Source organism: Serinus canaria, chromosome 19, assembly GCF_022539315.1.
Source record: "Serinus canaria isolate serCan28SL12 chromosome 19, serCan2020, whole genome shotgun sequence".
Taxonomy (NCBI): Eukaryota; Metazoa; Chordata; class Aves; order Passeriformes; family Fringillidae; genus Serinus; species Serinus canaria.
This window is the reverse complement of record NC_066332.1, coordinates 7,841,186-7,859,933: the sequence shown is the minus strand read 5'-3', so window position 1 is coordinate 7,859,933 and position 18,748 is coordinate 7,841,186. Positions and strand designations below refer to the sequence as shown.

General features: G+C 55.9%; 1 protein-coding gene across 3 annotated transcripts in view; it reads left to right on the top strand.

Annotated features, from left to right (window-relative positions):
• The window catches only part of STX1A (syntaxin 1A), a 70,280-nt gene extending 51,757 nt beyond the window's left edge, over nt 1–18,523 (top strand). The window contains exons 5-10 of one of the 3 annotated variants that reach the window (XR_007779144.1): nt 487–560; nt 6,376–6,484; nt 12,083–12,156; nt 12,469–12,606; nt 14,105–14,312; nt 15,421–18,523. Coding sequence is in view for 2 of the 3 variants with exons in the window: in XM_050981818.1 (XP_050837775.1) it covers nt 487–560; nt 6,376–6,484; nt 12,083–12,156; nt 12,469–12,617; nt 14,105–14,312; nt 15,421–15,498 (692 nt within the window). In the remaining variant the exon portion in view is untranslated. Of the gene's footprint in view, nt 1–486; nt 561–6,375; nt 6,485–12,082; nt 12,157–12,468; nt 12,618–14,104; nt 14,313–15,420 lie in introns of all 3 variants that reach the window. The other 2 variants (XM_030231682.2, XM_050981818.1) reach the window with 2 other exon arrangements.
• The last annotated feature ends 225 nt before the right edge of the window (nt 18,524–18,748 follow it).

Sequence of the window (18,748 nt, the reverse complement as noted above, 5' to 3'; positions counted from 1 at the left end):
GCCAGCATGATCAATGACAGAAAACACTCAGGGCTGATCAAAAACAACAGCTGCTGACAACAAACTGACTTCAGGCCAGACATTACTCATGCAGGGGCTAATGCTCAGTGCTGGCTTCTTGGGAAAATGTGATTTTATTAGTTATCAGAAATGCCCAGTGTTTGCCAATACCATTCCATGGGAATGGGAGGTGCTCTGTGAGAGTGTGCAGGAGGTCCAGGGGCTGATGGAATCCACTGAGCTGTGCTGGAGGGTGAGCCCTGCTGCAGGAGGAACCTGCCCTGTGCTGGGCTTAAGGGACCTTGCCAATCACTCAGTGCCCTTCTGGAATTCCAGGACTGACAGTGCTCAGCAGGGCTCAGGAAGGGGAAAGGAGAGGTGATTGACACACCTGGCAGGGAATCTTCAGGGGAGGGACCCGAGGTTGTGGGCTAAACCCTGAAATCACAAGGCAACAACAAACTAACTTGTCCTTCTGCCCTGCAGGCATTGAGCAGAGCATCGAACAAGAGGAGGGACTGAACAGGTCATCGGCCGACCTGCGGATAAGGAAAACTCAGGTGAGCCTCTGGGCAGGGAGGGCAGGGGGCAGGGGGCAGCTCAGGGCTCCCAGAAGAGCTGGGGGAGGAGGTCTGTGTAGAATATAAGAAAATGAAGATAATGTGGAAAGTAATCTCACCCCTAAGGAGTTGCAGCTGGGCCAATTATCAAAGATCAGGAGCAGGCCTGACTTGAACAGGCCACAGCTGTGACCAGGGAGAAGAAGAGAGCTATAAAAGAGTGGGGTGGGTGGTTGAGAGGGGAGCTGGAGTCTGCTGGCTGCTTTGTGAGGGGGAAAGGGTCAGTGCTCTGAGGAGCTGCCCATGAGAAACACCAAGATGTGAAACCTTTGTGATAAGGAGACAAGAGTGTGGAACCCCTGCAATAAGATGACAACAGCCCTGTGCTTGGCTATGGACTGGATTTCTCTGCCTGAAGCCCTGTTCCCCTGCCCAGCCGTGCAGAGCTGGTGTGGAATTTCTACTTTTTGGTGCTGCTTTGGTGAGAGAGCACCTGGGGGGATGCAGTCTTTGCTCCAGCCTGGAATCTGTCCTTGCATCACTGCAGAGCTGTGTCCTCTCCACTGGGGATGGGGGTGAGCACAAAGCAACTCAGAGCCTTGTTCTGCAACCAGGAATGTTTTAGCAAACCATTAAAGGGATAAAGGCAACAGGGACAGCCAGTGCTGCTCTTTATCACCTGGGCTGGGATCCAGGTGTAGATCTGTGGCTCTCACAGGGGGTTTTGCACACATAAAAAGCCCTGATGTCTCCATGCTCTGCAGTGCTGCTGGAGGAGTTTTGGCTGTTGTAGTTTATCTCCTCCTCAGCCTGGGGAACCACTCAGGGAGCTGCTCCCCCATCCACAGTGGTGCCAGACCAGTGTGGCAGTGATGGTGGAGCAGCTCCCAGGTGGAGCCAGCCCCCCAGCCCTGCAGCAGCAGGGAGGTGCTGTCTGTCCCAGCTCAGCCCAAGGCTGGGGGGGAACCATCCTCTGCAAAGCTGGGGGAGGGCAAAGGCTGACCTGTGCCTAGGGCAGGTGGGACAGGGAATTGCTGGGGCATGGCAGAGCCGGGGGATGGTGCAGCAGCAGGTTCTGATGCAGAGCAGCTCTTGTGTTCCTTCCAGAAGGGATCCAGAGTGGACAGAGCTGTGTTGCATTGGGCAGTGTCAGGCTGTCAGCAGATCCCATGCAAGAAAAACCTTCCCTGCCCACTCTGGAGTCACTTCAGTGTGCTGACAGCAGTGCTGAGAACCCCTGAGGGGTTCTGCTCTGTGCCAAGCCCCTCAGGAGCTGATGCCATCCCAGTGTGGGTGCCAGTGGCAGGGGGGGAGGTGGCACTCAGTGTGTGGCCCTGGCAGTGGCTGTGCTGTGCCCTTGTGTCTCAGGACAAGGCTTTGCTGCAGCAGAGTCTGGGGAAACCAGAGGTGGAACAGATGGGAGCTGCATAGCCCAGGGCTGTGTTTGAGCAGGGTTTGGGGTTGGTCAGTGTTGAGCTCTGTGGTTCAGGTGTCAGTCCTGGGCTGTGGAGGGGAGGATTCAGGGCTCTGCTGCACCACGAAGCCATGGATGGGTTTGGGCTGGAAGGGACCTTCAGAGGTGACCCAGTCCAACCCCCTGCCAAGGACAGGGACACCTTCTGCTGGGCCAGGCTGCTCCAAGCCCCATCCAGCCTGGCCTTGGGCACTTGCAGGGATGGGGCAGCCACAGCTGCTCTGGGCACCCTGTGCCAGGACCTCAGCAGCTTTATGGGGATGACTCTATTCCCAACATCCCATCTAACCATGTCCTCTGGCAGTGGGAAGCCATTCTCCCTTGTCCTGTCCCTCCATCCCTTGTCCCCAGTCCCTCTCCAGCTCTCCTGGAGCCCCTTCAGCACTGGAAGTGATGTTTAAGGTCCCCCCAGAGCCCTCTGTTCTCCAGGCTGAAACACCCAAACTCCCTCAGTCAGGGAGCTGTGAAGTTTTCTTACAATCTGGGCATTTCTCAGCATTTCCCTGGGTGCAGGGGACACCTCTTGGCCATGGCCCAGAGCCTGAGGTGGGCAATGTGACACTGCTCCACTGGAGCTTTGGCTTTTGACCTGGCTGGTCCTGACTCTGAGCTCCTGCAGGTGTTTGTCTCCCCAGAATCCAGAGGGATGGAGACACCACAGACCATGGGTCCTCTGGGCCCTGCTTCTGGGTTGGACCACTCTTACAAAGATTGTTTTTTCCCCCTTAATATGGGAATTCCATGTTCAGCTTGGTCCCTCATCTCTTTCCCTGCCCCTGTGCACTTCCAGGATTGAGTTTTGCTCCATCTTCTCTCTTGGCTCCCTCTGGGTCTTTGTAACCAAAGGATCTCTCTGAGCTTTGTCACCTTCACTGAGCAGACCCTGCTTCTTGCAGCCTGTGGGGTCCCCCCCCCCGTGTCCTCTGCAGTGACACTGAGCAGCCCCAGCCCCCCCTGGGCACTGTGGGTTCCCAAAGCCTGGCCTGCCCTCCCCTCCCTCCTCTCCTTCTGTCTGGGGTTTGGGATGAGCCAGGCTGGAAAGCTGATTTAGACATGCCTGGTGCTTGGTGTTTCTGGAGGTGTTTGTGCTTTCTCCAGTGTGTATGGACTTGCTCTTAGCAAAACCCTGAGTAAGAGGAGGGATGAGGAGCTGATTCCCCCTTGTTAACCTGTTGTAAACTAGGAGTAGCTGAGCATTAGGGTTATGGAGTTCTGTTCTGGCTTTGCTGTGCTCATCTCCAGCCAGAAGAGTCTCCTCAGGTCTGGACCTGCCTGCAGCAGCCCCAGGTCACAGTTCCTAAGGGCATCCCCAGGCCAGAAATGCAGCCAATGTTGGAACTTCCCAGAGCTCTCAACAGAATTTCCCATGTTTCTATATGTATAGATCATATACAAATATATATTATATATAAATATCAATTTTGTGTATTAATTGTAATTAATTTTGTGTATTAATTGTAATTAATTTTGTGTATTAATTTTAATTAAATTTGTGTATTAATTGTAATTATTTGTGTATTATTTATTATTTTGTATTAATTTTAATTAATTTTTTGTATTAATTTTAATTAATTTTCTAATTTTGTCCCATGGGATAAAGACTTCAAAAGTACCTTCCTGTTAATCCCATGAAGGACAAGGACCCCATTTGCAGTGTGTGCTTTTGGGGACTTTCAGAGCCCACCCTGAATACCCAGAGCTTTTAACAGCTCTTGGAAATCCAGTTTGGGCTGCTTTGTCCATGTTTGGGGAGTGAAGGGCTGCTAGACCTGAGTGAAACAAATCCTTTTCCTTACTTGAGTTAATATTTTCTGTTTGGGTTCAATCACAAGGTACATTTTGATTTGCTTTTTATTTGCTGTGAATATTCAGGCAGGTTTCTGTAATGTCTGAAAGCCATTTGAAATGCTTCTTTCCAGCTGATTTTGCACAAAACTCCCTATTCCTTCAAAAATCAAATGCACATTGTAGACGTGTGGGATGCTCATAGGAACATAAAATAACAATCTGAGAAAATAAACACTGAGTTAAGCAATTTCTTAAGCAAGAGAGGTGTAGCATGGTGTGCTAGTGAGCAGGAAGGGTGTCACTCAGCAGCCAGGCTATTTTTGGCTCCAGATCAACATATGTTGGTAGTTTTCAGCTGAATGAGGATGAAGTGGATTTTAGGAAAAACAATTTTGGAGCAGCAGAGGAGTCTCCTGGATGGCACATCACGTTGTTGCTGGAGTTTGAGCTGAGACCCTTGGGAGGTGCTGTGACCTTGCTCTGGGCCAGCACCTCTGGAGCAGAGGGCAGAGCTGGAGCTGCCAGGGGCCTTGGCTGGTGGAGGTTTGTGCTGGAGGAGGGGGATGAGCTGAGGCTCCCCAGAAATACTGTGCTGCTGCTGGCTGAGGATGGCTGCAGAGCCAGTGGCAGCACCCCTGGGGATGTCTCCTGTGTTGTCTCCTGGAGGTGGGGCTGTGCTGGCTGGGGCTGCTCCAGGTGCAGGAACACCTGCACCAACCCCTCTGAGTGCTGCTGGTGCCATGTTGAGATAAGGCACGAAATGATGACACAGACACTGCTGCTCTCGAGGGGAACAAAAGAGAGCACCTTTATTTTCTGACTCCAACATTTATAGTTTTCCAAAGGTGACAGTGGATTGGAGGGTGACAGTGCCACCTCTCCAATGCCACTGGACAGACCAAGGGTCCATCAATTCTCTCCACCTCCATGAAAGAATGCAAAACATAGGTTATTTACAGAATTGTGTGTGAGAAAGTTTGTTGAGAGAATATAAACATCAGAAGGCTTACAAAGTTTTACAAAATCAGGGTGACAGTGCCAGGCATGTCTGACATTCCCTCACTGTGCAGAGTCAGGAATGGAGCTGGAGAAGGCTCTGGAGCACAGGTCTGATGAGGGGCAGCTGGGGGAGCTGTGTCTGGAGAAGAGGGGGCTCAGGGGGTGTAAGAGCCTGAGTGAGGGATGTGGGACTCCTGGCAGCTCTCCAAAATGCAGTTTATTGGACCCAAGGAGTTACAGCAGTGCAGGGTGGTGGGTGACAGAGCTGTGCCCACAGCTGGCAGCTCCAGCTGCAGGCAGGCCTGGACACCCTGAGTTTAGGTTACATTGCATTCTAGACTTTTCTTTGCTGAGCATCTGCATACAGCAGAACCAATCTATACCTTAACTTTTACCTATAGCCCATCATAACTCCTGTAATTACCACATTCATGTCACTGCTCTCCAATCACTAACAGTCAGTACATCACAGTTTAAGCCAGAAGTTGTTTTTCAGTTTTCTTGCAGTGGAAAATTCTGAGCCCTTTTTTCTACCTGCCACATTTGCTGCCTTGTTTGCCTGTGCTCTCTTTCTGCTTGGTAAAAACATCTTCTTGTTTGGGTGGGTTTATCCTTTGCTCTAAGCCATAAAACCCCCTTCTAATAACACACCCTTTGACTCCTTGGTTATCCAGTCAGACTGGCTCAGCAATTCTTTTCTTCTATATCAAAACTTGCTTCCATCTCTATTCCTTCTTTAGATTGTACATTCAAAACTCTTTCTGCTAAGCACACATAGCTGTGAGACTTTCTTGTCCATTCCCAGTATCCACACCTTAATTTTTCTTATTGGTCAATAAAATGTTATCTGCTTTTGGTTTCCACCTCCCTTCAAATGAAACCTTGGCACCTCTCCTGGGGCTTTCAGCAGGACCCCCCTGAGGTGCTCCAAATAAAACCTTGGATTAACCCTGCTAAGAGTTGGCCCTTTTGTCCTCTGCTGATGTCTCTGGTGCCCCTTCTGCTGCAAAGGTGACCAGCCTGGCTGCCCTCAGGGCACAGAGAGTGTCCCCTGCTGTCTGCCAACCCAGGGCTGGCCAGGGTTCCTGAGGGGCTCCCAGAGGGACAGAGACACAGGGGTAGCAGGGCTCTCTCATGTCGTGGTGTCCACAGGGGTCCCAGAACGAGGGAAGAGATGAGGATCTTGACTCCATGTTTCAGAAGGCTGATTTATTATTTTATGATATATATTCTATTAAAATAAAATGATATAGTAAAACCATACTGAAAGAATAGAAGAAAGGATTTCATCAGAAGGGTAGCAAGGAAAGGAATGATGATAAAATCTTGTGACTGACCAGAGAGTCTGAGACAGCTGGACTGGGATCGGCCATTAATTAAAAACAACCATCGTGGGCCAATCACAGATGCACCTGTTGCATTCCCCAGCAGGAGATAATTCGTGTTTCCATTTTGTTTCTGAGGCTTCTCAGGAGAAAAGATCCTAGCAAAAGGATTTTTCATGAAACATGTCAGTGAGACTCTCAGCTGCCTGTCCCCTCTGTTCCCTCCCAGCACTCCACGCTGTCCCGCAAGTTCGTGGAGGTGATGTCGGAGTACAACGCCACGCAGACCGACTACCGGGAGCGCTGCAAGGGCAGGATCCAGAGGCAGCTGGAGATCAGTGAGTACCCCACCCTGCCATGGGCACAGCTGGGCTCGGGAGCCACCTCCTCAGCCCTCCCAGTGGGCCAGAGCTGCTCCCTGTGTCGGTTTGGAAAGCCAGGTGTCTGCTGAGGAAGGCAGGAGCCTCCCCTGGAATGGAGAATGTAAACCCTCCCCACCCCTCCAAATTGCTGTAAATTTTAAATTAAGGGGCTCTCAGGCAAAGATATGGGAGCAGGAAATAACAGTTCTTTAATAGGGGAGAAAATAAAAATATAAAATAAACACTGCAGTAAACTAAACCAACCCTGCCAGAGCCAGAGCACAGCCTGACACCCTGTGGGTCAGGGGGCTGGCAGCAGTGCCACTGGAATTGTGGCTCAGCCCTCCTGCAGTGCCAGGGCTGGTTCTGCTGGAGCAGGGATCCTGGAGAAAGGTGCACTCTGCCTCTGAAGGTCCAGGGGCAGAGGCAGCTGCTGCTCCTCTGGGAAATCCAGTGGAGAAGCCGTGCTGGTGTTCCAGAATCTCCAGATTATATCCAGGTAGGAATGCTTGGCTCCTCCCCCTGGGCTCACATCTCCCAGTGGGATGCTGCAGTTCTTATCAGCCATGCAGGGACATTCAATGGCCTCTTATCAGCAGGTGTGTCCCCAGAGGGAGGAGTGGGTGTGATCACTCAGAGAGAGATAAGGCAAACTGCCCACTTGACAAAAGACAACTGCCACAGATGGTAATAGAATACATCTTGCCTTGCAATCTGGGACACTGCCAGGGCAGAGCTCCTGGGATGCACAGGAGCCCCTGGGAGCAGCTGGAACACAGCTCCTGTGGGATGAGACCTTGAGTTCCAGTGGCAACGTGCATCCAGCAAATTACATCTCAAAAGGCTGCAGAGAGAGCACAGGGATCACAAGGAGAGGCATTCCTTTTGTGTTTGCAGCTAATTTTTAATTCAAAGAAGATCATGGGAATTCCTGATTCCTGTGGGTGCTTGTCCTTCCTCAGGGTGCTCTTCATGGATGAACTGAGCTAAACATGGAAACAGAGGAGGGAATTGTTGAGATGGGAGCACTCCCTGCTCCTGATGGTCTCCCTTGCACAGGAGGAGCCTCAGTGCTGCCTCTCTGGGCCCAGGACTGATGGCTCTTAGCAGCCATTACGTTGTGACCAAGGGTGGACCTCAGGTGACACCTCTGAGGCTGGTGACACCTCACCCAGGTAACCCTGTTGTGGATCTCTGAGTCATCCAGAGCCCATCACTTGGGAGCAGACCAGTCCTGCCTCTCTATAGGAACACTCTCCTGATGGTTCTTCTGGGCACTTGGTGGTACCTGGGTGCTTTAGAGACAAGGGGTGATCTCCCAGCAAAGAACAACCATGTAATTAGGGGAATAATCAAGGGGGAAGCAGGGCATGCAGAGATTAAAGGAAATTCTTGCAAATAATCTCCCTTTCAGACATGTTGTGGGGCTTGTGCTCAGAATGCAAGGCTCTGAACTTAGTCTTCTTTTTCTAAGAACCAAATGGATGTTTTTTCTTTCCTCCACCAACTCACTGTGAATAATGACAGGTGATCTGTGAGTCAACCTGGTGTGCTTGGTGGTCACCTGTGGGAATGTGCTGGGAATCTGGGTGCTGTGGGAATTTCTGTGGAGGCCTGGAAGGAGAGACAGCTGTGCAAGCCTTCATCTTTGTTCAGATCAGTCTTCCTGATGTCTGATACTGCCAGGGCTGCATGGGAAGGCTGACTGACACGAGGCTCAACAAGAGCTTGCCAGTTTGCTGTAAAGCAGGATTTGTCACTGCTCCAGCTGCCTGACTCACCCCTCAGCCAGCATCACCCTGCAGTGACACCTGGGGAGGGGCTTGTCATGGGAACAGGAATTTAAGGTATCCCTGTGCCTCCCTCTGAGAGAGGAGGCTTGGAAGGACTCAGCCTCGTCCTTGATTGGATGCAGACCTGGAAGAAACCTTCCTCTTGTTTTCCTACTGAATTTTGGGAGGGCTCTGCTGCTCTGCTTAAATCCTGGAGGTACATTGTTGTTCTTGTGTCTGCTCTGTCCATCCTGCCAGGTTGTCAGTGCCTGACAGAGCCTGCTGGGTGCAGGGACAGGGCTGCTCAGGGGTCCCCATGGGCAGTGTGTGCTCTGGGAGAGGTGTCCCAGTTCTGGGAGCAAGGAACTCTTGTTCCCTTCAGGATGGAGGTGTGGAGGGAGAGAAATGCATTTCTCATTGCTGCAGAAGGGGTGCAGAGCTGGGCTGGGGCTGTGCTGGGGAGGGACACAGCCCTGTGCACAGCCCTTTGCCACAGCTGGATTCCCCCATCAGGACAGTGGAAAATATTTCCTGGCAAAAGGCTCATGCAAAGGAGCAGCTTATGGATATTTTACCAGGAGTGCTGCCTGGGCAGGGGCTCTGCATGGCCTGGGGTGTCCCAGGCAGGGCCTTCAGCCCCAGCTGCTCCTGCACAGCTCTTTGGGACAGAGCTCAGCTGGGATGTGACTGCACAGATCTCCACAACATCCTCAGCTCTCGTTTCCTGCTGAGGAGTCCAAGGATAGAAAGTGCTGGGAGCTCTGACAGCAAAGCCAGTAAATCACTCATGTTTTCTGAGTATGAGAGCAGCAACTTCTCAGTTGCTCAGGTGCTCCAGCAAGTTTCTCCATCCTCACCACATCTGGCTCTGACAGTGGCAGAGTTGGTGGTGTAGAGTCAGTGCCCTGTGCTGTAGCCCTGCCCTGGGGCTCCCCACAGCCCCCTCAGGATCTCTCCCTTCTCCTTGTGTGGGCACTGCTGGGTCTGTGTGTGCCAGAGGTTGTGCTGAGTAACATCAGCACCACCCTGCCCACCCAGGAGCAGCTCTGAGGGCATGCAGTGTGCAGGGTTCTGTGGCTGAATCCTCATCCTGATCCCAGCCTGGGCAGTGCCAGACCTGTCTGAGCTGGGTGACAGCCAGGTGAGCCAGTCACTTGTACCTGTTACCTCACACACAGCTGGGCAGGACAGCATTACCCATCCTCCATGAATTGTATGGATTTGTGTCTGTAAGTGTTGAAAAGCCAGCTCCAGGCAGAGGATCCCAGCCTTGGGAAGGTTCCTTGTCCTCAGTGTGAGCCCCAGCTGTGGCTCTGCAGGTGCTTGTGCAGCCCTGCTGCTGGGAGCAGGGTTGCTGCCAGCCCAGGGGTGCTGCCAGCCTGGAGAGCCCAGCTGAGCCCTGATTTGGCCATGGACCACTGGATCCTTCAGCCCTGAGCTGCCTTCCCTATTTATAGAGCATCTGCATGCAGGGTTGGACAGACTGCCATCCAGTGTCAGCTGGGCTGTGGGACTGAGCTGTGGCACCAGTGGCTTCCCTGGGAGCTTCCCCCACACCTGACAGGGCTGCTCCTGCCCCATCCCCTGGGAGCTGGTGACTCTGTCCAGCTGGGCATTACAGAGCTGTGTCTTGAAGTCTCCTCAGTGGTTTCACATTCACCTGTCCCAGAGTTTGCAGTGGCTCTGCAGTGACCTGGGCACTGTCACCCTTCTCTCCCTGCCACCTTAGGGCTGAGTTTGCTTCTCCCCAAGAAACTTAAATTGCTAGAGATGCTAAGTGTACAGGTGTACTCTGGAGCTCTCTGGGGAGGCACAGCTCCAATGCTCAGGATTTTCCAGTGTTTCACCAAATTTTGGGGCAGGAGTGTTCCCCCAAGCTCTTCTCCCTCGGTGCTGCCTTGCAGTGGCTCCATCCTTTCACTCCCATTTTTGGCTGTGCCATGGCTCTGTGGGAATGTGAGCAGCAGATCAGACAGGTGCCCAGGACACTTTGAGCTGATTTTAGTGCTGTGGAGGAGCTGATGACAGGCCAGGAAGCCCAGTTAGGAGGCAGTGACCTTCCTGGGAGGTCCTCTGAGGTCCTGCAGGTTGGTTATATTAAACAATTGTTTCTTGTTTGGCAGCTGCTGTACTGGGTGAGATGCAGCCCCCATGCCCCAGGCTTGGCTCAGCATTAAAGCAAATTCTTCCTGAGCAGCTGTGGCCCTTGGCCAGGCCAGCAGTGCCTGCCCAGCTGTTAATCCATGGGATGCCTTTGCTCTCATCCTTCACCTCAGTGCAGCTTTAGCAGCTCTGTGCTCTGCATTAGGGGAGTGAGGCAGCAGGAGGGAGAGGATGAGAATGTGATTCCCACATCCCATCCCACCTCTGCCCGTGAGGGATGTGGCATCTCCTGAAGCCCTTCAGGACTGCCTCGAGGGCTGGCATTTGGCAGAGCAAGCAGCTCTCCATGGACAGCTCCTGGGCCAGTGTCTGCTCAGAGCTGGGCACATCAACAGGAGGGTTTGGAAATTTGTGATGCTTGGTCCCTTGTTCTGCCTTTCTGGGAGCAGGGCAGTGCCAGCCCAGAGTGAGGAGCCAACAGCAAGAAAAGCTGGCAAGGCTTGTGGTGGGTCATCCTTGGTGGGAGTGGTGCTCTGTCACTCTAAAACATGGAACAGTGTCTGGAAAGGGGCTGGGGACCCTTCTCCTCTGAGGACCCCTCTCAGGGGAAGGTGGGAGCCTGATTGATCCTGAAATCTGTGAGTACACAGGTGGCAAAGCTCAACCTCACACGCATCTGTGAACCCCCTCAGGTTGTTTTTGGGACTCAAACCAGCAGCTTTGGGGTCACTACCAGGTCGTGGTTGTCTAGACCAGCCTCACACAGAGCTCCAGCCTCTGCCCATGTGTCTGAGAGCTGTGCTGGGCTCTGCCCCATTTCCCCCACTCTGAGGTGCCCTGGACTCATCCTGGAGGATGCTGTTGTCCTTTTCAATGCCACAGGCTGCAGGCAGCATGGCCCAGGGGAGCATCTACAGACCCCAGCCCTGCTCTGCAGGTTTTGGTTCCATCAGGCTTGGGGGAGTCACTTCATCAGCAGTTCCTGCCTGACTGCCCTGCTCACACCAGTGGGTGTCACGTGCCCTGTCTCAGGTGACCTGCCCACCCTCCCCATCCCACTGGGCAGCATCTCCATCTGTTTGGCTGTGATTCCATGTGTCCCACATGGCTGCTAGCCCAGGAAACACACTGCAGTTAATGCAGGGATCAGTGCCATCCATGGAGGGATCAGCATCTCTCTCTGCTGCATGGGGTGGGGAAGGGAAGGAACCACATGGTGTGGGTGAATTGTTTTTAGAGGAGCCATGGAAGGTTTTGCCACAAGGAGGACAAAGCCTGGCTTCTGTCACACAGCAGCAGGGCCAAAACCTGGGCAGTCCAGCTGAGCCCAGTGTCCTCATGGCATTGGGGACAGGGTTTGTCCAGAGCACACCTGCCTGTGGCTCCCTCCCCATCCCTGCTCCTTCACAGACACCGTGGCTGTGCTGGTCCCTCAGCCCTGCTCCCTGCTCTGCAGGAATGCTCAGTGTGCCCAGGAGGGCATTCCTGTGTGAGCTGAGCCAAGCTGGCAGCTTGATGCCCTTAAAATGGAATGGGGGGTGTCAGAGCCAGGCTGTGAGAGGGCAGCCCCAAACTGCCCTGTGTGCTCCTGGGGCTGAAAGCTTTGCTCTGTTCCACTCGTGGGAGAATTACCTTGGAGCCTGTGGGACCTGTGGTGGGTTCAGGGGGCCCTTGGCTGACCTGTGTTGTGTGGTTGCAGCTGGCAGGACCACCACCAGCGAGGAGCTGGAGGACATGCTGGAGAGCGGCAACCCGGCCATCTTCTCCTCTGGGGTAAGCCCTGCCACAGCTGCAGCTGAGCCAGCCCCCAGCACCAGGGATGGCTGCTGGATGTGCTGCCACAGTGGCCTCAGCACAAGTAATGAACACAGCCCGTGCAGGATGGCCCTGGGGGCTGAGGATCTGCTGGAGCAGTCTGCATCCCAGCACCCTGCTGCAAACTGCCTGCCTTGGGGTGGATGGAGGGGCTCTGCAGCTCCTGCTCATCCCTCCCTTGGTGCCCCCAGTCCCAGTCTGAGTCTTGGTGCTCAGACCCACTGGAACTGGCTCTGAGCATGGTGCTCAGTGGCCTTGTTTTCTCTGCAGATCATCATGGATTCAAACATCACCAAGCAGGCTCTGAACGAGATTGAGACACGGCACAGTGAGATCATCAAGCTGGAGAACAGCATCCGAGAGCTGCATGACATGTTCATGGACATGGCCATGCTGGTGGAGAGCCAGGTGGGGAAAAGGTGCAGCCCCGGGCTCACCTGGAGGGGTTGGAGGGTGATGGGGCTGCCTGTGGTGGGTGGGGAGGCTGGAGAGCAGTGCTCCCCTGCCTGGGTGGGTGCTGAGAGGAAATAACCACATCCAGGAGCAGCATGGCTCCCAGTGGGCTCCCCAGGGCTGGAGCCACCTGCCTGGCACCCCAGGGCTGGGCTGCTGTGTGTGTGGGGTGGGAGGCTCACTGAGGGACTCAGAAGGAGGGCACTGGGTGCTGCCATGCAGGGGGAGATTCCTTCACCTTCCCTGGAGCAGCAGGCCCTGCTGGGTGAGCTCGATGTGGCCCCTGGGCTGTGCTGCCAGCCCGTGGCACCAGTCCCTTCAGCCAGGCACGGGTTCCTGTGTCTTTGCTCACCCCCCTTCTTGCCCGCCATGCTGCCATGGCCCGAGGAGACGTCGGTGGCAGGTAAAGGCTCCCTGGTGCTGCATGCTCTGCTCTGCATGGCTGCTCCTGCATGGCTGCTGCTTGCATGGCACTGGGATGGCCGTGGCAGGACACCAAGGGTCAGCAGGGCACTGTGGTGTTGGTGGCCTGTCCTGTCTGCAGTGGGGGATGTATGTGGTTCATGATTTCGTGCCCTGCTCTAAGAGTGGACAGTGCCAGCACCCTTGTCCTGTGGGTGAGAAGCTCAGAGCTGCTGGCACTGGGAATAGAAGGGCAGCAGGGCTGGCTGCTCTGCTCTGCCCTGGCATGGCACGGGAAGGAAGAAGCAGCAGCAGTTTTACACAAGACAGGGAGCAGTTGGTGGGGCTCAGTGCTCAGCACCCCTGAGCCCCGAGGTTTGTCCTCCCTGTGCTCTCCAGCATTAGGGTGAGAAATGGGCATTGCAGCATTGCTGGCTATGAGCCCATGGCTCTGTGGCCTCAATTCCCCCCGTGTCATGCAGGAGGACACAGGGCTCCAAACCTCCCACTCCTGCCAGCCCTGTCCAGCTGCTGCAGACCTGGCTGTTTGCCTGCCTGGTCAGGCTGGTGAGGAGGTGAACAGGGCTGGAGGAGCTCACCCCAGCCTGTGTCCCCACAGCCACAGGAGACCCCAGTCCCAGCCTACCCCTGCAGCAGGGGCAGAGTGGGGCAGGGGTCCCTGGAGGGCTCTTCAGTCCTGGCTGGCCTTGCTCCAGACCCTCCTGCCCTCAGTGCAGTGCATGTGGGAGCGGTGGTCCCTGGTCCCTGCACGGGTGTGGTTTCCTGGGCATCCCTGATGGTGCTGCTGGCACTGTCCTTGCTCCCTGCCACGCCTCCTGTTTCAGCAGCATGTGGTGTGGTGCTGGTGTAGGTCCCGTTGGTGCTCTGCTGGCCAGGTCAGCGCCAGGACCGGGCTGGGAGCTCCCTTGGCCCTCACCCTTGCTCGTCTCCCTGCTGGGATGTGCACAGAGATCCTCTGGGACGGGGCGTGCAGCCCAGAGCAGGAAACTCGCGGTGCCTGCAGGCGGCTGATGGTGCTCTCTCTGTGCAGGGCTGCCGGGCAGGGCAGCGTCCCCCCAGGGGCAGGGAGCTGCAGAGCAGGAGGGCGCTCAGCTCTGCGCGGGCACGCCGGCTGTGTCCCCCTGCAGGGAGAGATGATTGACCGCATCGAGTACAACGTGGAGCACTCGGTGGACTACGTGGAGAGGGCTGTGTCCGACACCAAAAAGGCGGTGAAGTACCAGAGCAAAGCCAGACGGGTGAGTCACTAAAAGTGCAAGTGTTGCAGGTAGTTGCCGTAGGTGCTGCTGCCTGTACTTGTCCCCAACAAGCCTCTCCTGTCGAAAGGCAGGCTCAGTTAACATTCAGGCAGTGCAGTCAGACCTTCACTCAGCACTCACCGCAGCTGGCTCAGCGATAGAGGCAGGAGAGGCTCTTCTGCAAGGTTTTATTCCAGCACAGTAACACTGTCACTGAAGGACAAACCCGGGGAAAGAGGAAGAACCACCTGGAGCAGGCAGCTTATAAAGGGGAAGGGGTGGGGGGCAGAGCTAAGGGCTGGGCAGAGGGGCCTGGCCACCAGGGGAAGGGGGGTACCAAGGCAGTGACAGGGGAAGGAGAATCCCGAGGAAGTTGTGACACCAACTCCATGGGGGAGACTGATTTTCCCTTTGGGAGGGATGACTCTGTGGTAAGTAGTTAATGTTTCCAGACCTGAGGGCTTGGGCATTGACCAAGGAGGGAGAGTTCATGGGATGCTACAAGTCATGGCTCTGGCTGGGGCCCATCTGCCCCTGCCTGTACTTCTGACGCCTCCATTCCAGGCACAAGGCCTGGCTGGCTCCTTGCCTGCCCCTGGCACAGCTCTGAGGTGCCTGGGGACCTCACTGCCTCACACCACTGGGAGCAGCCCAGGTCCTGAGGGTTGCAGAGCTCCCAGTTCAGACTGTGTGAAAGCTGTCAGTGAGCCATAGGGCAGGGGTGCTGCTTGGGGGGAGGAAAAGGGACAAGGTGGACCCCTGGACCAGGCATGCTGTGAGAGCCACAGCCCTTGCAAAATAAAAATAGGGAAAGGTCATGGTTTGGCTCAGAGTCTGAGCACAGTGCTAGCTGTCTGTTCTGCTCCTGTATCAGCTTGGGGACCTGACCAGCTCAGCTCTGCCAGCCCAGGGCAGAAGCTGGAGCAGGGGTGTCCCTCCCTACCCAGGACTGCCAGAGCCCTTCTGGCTCCCAAGGTGCTGCTCAGAGCCCACGATGGGCAAAGGGGAACAGGACAGACTGCCGTTCTGAACACCTGGGTCCACCCTGCCCCAACACTCACCATCCCCTCTCCCTTCTCTCCCTACTGCTGCTGGGCCACCTGAGCAGAAGAAGATCATGATCATAATCTGCTGTGTGATCCTGGGCATCGTCATCGCCTCCACCTTCGGCGGCATTTTCGGCTAGCCTCCCCCCCAGGACTGTCTGTGTGCGATGGATGGAGCCGCGCGTGCCATGGGGCTGCAGCCACCCGGAGCGACCCGCGCAGCCCCGGAGCCTCCCAGCAGCATTTCAGTTTAATGCATGGTTGTTTGTGACGCTGTGTGTGCGGTGCGGTGCGTCTGTGTGGAGGGAGCTCCGGCCCCGGGGCAGGCGGGGGGCCGGCCCTGGTGATGGCTGCAAGGGGCACCCCGGCGGGGAACCCGAGCTCTCATCACTGCTCCAGGCTGGGGGGCTGGCTGGGACCGGCTGGGTGGGGGACAGGAGTGCCCGTGGGCGCTGCTGCTGCTCATCCTGTGGTGGGCAGTGTGTGTTGGTGACAGGAGGAGGGAGGGAGGGAGGGATGATGGGGGTCAGGGGTCCTCGGGAGTGCCCAGTCAACCTCCCCAGCTTGCCCATCACCTCCAACTCTCATGTCTGTCGGCCGCATCTGTGCTTGCAAACACCTTCCCTCGGGCTGCTTCTCTCCGGGGCCCTTCCCCAGGGGTGTGCTCTGCCCAGCCCTGCCTGGCCAGTGACTGTGGCTGGCTCTGGGGCTCCATCCCTGCCACTCCTCCCCCTCCCTACATGAGCCCTCACCCCAGTAGGGTGCCAAAGGCTGGTGGGTGCCTGATGGAGCGGTGTGGAATAAGGAGCTGCTGTTTGGGGCCATCACAGTAGCTTGGGGACAGGAACAGGGCACGTGGGGGCCAGTGCTGCTCCTGGTTGCTGGCCTGACAGGGCAGGATGGCACGGATAGTCCAAGGCCAGTGAATTTCCCTGGCTGCTCATCCTGCAGCACAGCCTCAGGCAGTGCTCTCAGCCCTGGCATAGGGTGCCCTGGCTTCTCCTGCGCACAGGCTGGACTCTGCCTGCCAGTGTTTGGGGCTGTGGCTGATGTCCTCAGCCCCTGGCAGCACTCATCTGCAAGCAGGGCTGCTCCAGCCTTGCTTTTTCATACCCATGGCCGGGGGTTAGAAGCAGTTGGGCTCTCTCCTGTTGTGATGCCAGGAGCAGCCCTTGCTGCATCCAGCCCCCTGCCAGCCAGGAGCAGCAGCCTCCCTCCTCCTGTATCCAGTCTGGCTCTGAACAGGCCAGTGCCTGCCTGCCTGTTTGCCACCTCCTGGCACTGCTGCTCCTGGCACCGTGCCCTCCTGCCCAGCCATCCAGTGAGGCACCTGCTCTTAGTGGGGAGCTGTGGGACAGGCTGGGTGACCTATGCCCTCTGCTGTGCCCATGACACAGATGCAGCCGCTGTGGGGGTCTCACTGGCAGCTCAGGGGGGTCCAGTACTGCCACTGCCTGTCCCCTCAGGCTAGGGACAGGGCTCTGCCCTCACCTTCCTCTGGAGACCCCAGGGCTCTGGCTGGCCTGTGCACATGCCAAAGCACCCCAGAGGAGTCCCAAGTCACTGCCACTCTGGGACAGGGGCTGGCTATCAGGTGCTGGTAGCAGAAAAGGGACACTTGATGGCAGCCACTCTTCCAGCCTCGGGCAGCATCACCTCCCAGCTCCCACCAGCACCAGGGCAGGGCTGCTCCACAAGCTGGCAGGGTGCTGTGGCTCAGGCACTGGCTGTGTGTGGTGCCCTCTGGGTGCAGGGGAGAGGCAGAGGCTGCAGGCACAGAGTGCTGCCTGCCCCAGGGCCAGCCCTGACACAGCTCTGCCACTGTCACCCGAGGTCCCCCCACACAGCTGCATGCAGCTCACTTTGGAAGTGGGTCCAGCCTGGTTCCCCACAGTGCCCAGTCCAAGCCCCTGGGGGTGCAGCCATGGGAACACCCCAGACCCGAGCCCCCTTCTTTCACAGTCCCACACCAGATGTGAGCTCCAGCACTGCAGCCTGCAGGCACTGAAGGGCTTGGGGCACCAGGACCATGCAGGCAGGGCTAGGAGGCAGGCAAGGGCAGGGTCTCTGCTCCAGTGGGACATGTCTGGCTGCAGGAAAAGGGAGTGGCCATGCTTCTGTCTCTCAGCAGCTCCCTGCCACTGCCATTTATGCTTTGCCAGGCCAGCAAGAGCCCCAGGGCCCCTCCAGGAAGCAATAACACTGGGCAGGCAGGAAAACCCTCCTCCCAGGCTGCTGCCCAGCAGCCATGCTCCTGCCCTGCAGCCATGCCAACTGCTAGCACAAGGTGACTTTTTTTTCTTCCAGGCAGCGGCTTTAGTGGCACAAGCTCACCTGACATCAGGGCTGTGGCACCCCTGTCAAGGCACAAGGCCAGGAACTGCCTCAAGGGGGTTTCTTGGCCCTTGCTCCTTGTTGGCACCACCACTGCCAGCAGCCCCCACAGCAGCAGGAGTCGGAGGGGGCCAGTCAGGGCCGCTGGCACTTTGCTGGGATCCTGGGGGCAGCAGCAGTGCTGGGCTCCAAAGGCAGGGAGACGAGGAGCAGGCTGCCACTGCTGCCCCAAAGGCAGGCTCCCACTGTCCTCGCTGTGAGGGGAGGGTGTTTTGGTGCAATAATTACCCCTGCACTACGGGAAGCCCCATTGAGTTCCTTTTCACCTACCTGTCGTTGCATGTACAGACCAAATCACCAAGTGTGGTTGTGCTTTGGGAAGACGTTTCACCTTTTCTTTCCAGCCCCCAACCTGCACCCGCTTGTCCTTTGGGTTCCACCACCTCTGTTCCAGGTGCCACCTGCCCTCCCCACGCCGGGAGCGTGTTGATGCAGTATTCCATGAGCAGTGTGGGGCACGCACAGCTTGCACTCGAACTGGGGATTGGGGTTTTTTTTTGTTTTTTTTTAATTAATGTACTTGAAGGCTTTCCGAGCCCCCTGTGGAGTTCTACTGTTGCTGTACTGTGAGCTAAGTGTCCTTGTTTTCTATGTGGATCTTGACCCTGGCTTGCTCTGTCTCACTGGGCTGGATGACACTGTATGTTGCCTCTCTTCTCCTTCCCTCTTTCCCTTCCTGCTAGCATTCCTTTCTTCTCCCAAGGCTTTGGGTGCAAAACAGCTTCCCATTTTGTGGAATTTTTATGTAGAATAAACATTTGTAACTGTAAAGCTCTGGGTGGCACCTCTCCTTGTTTCAAGGGAAGGGAAGAAGTGATGGGGGCCCAGTTAGCCCTGGAAGCACTAAAGCAAACAGGATGGGCTTGGTGCCAAGCACCAACAGGAGTAAATAACTACTGGAATAACACTTGAGTCAGGAGCAGCTTTTTCCTCATGGAGCTACACCTTGACAGTGTGGATCCTCTGCAGGCAGAGGGAAGCTGGCAGGGAATGAGG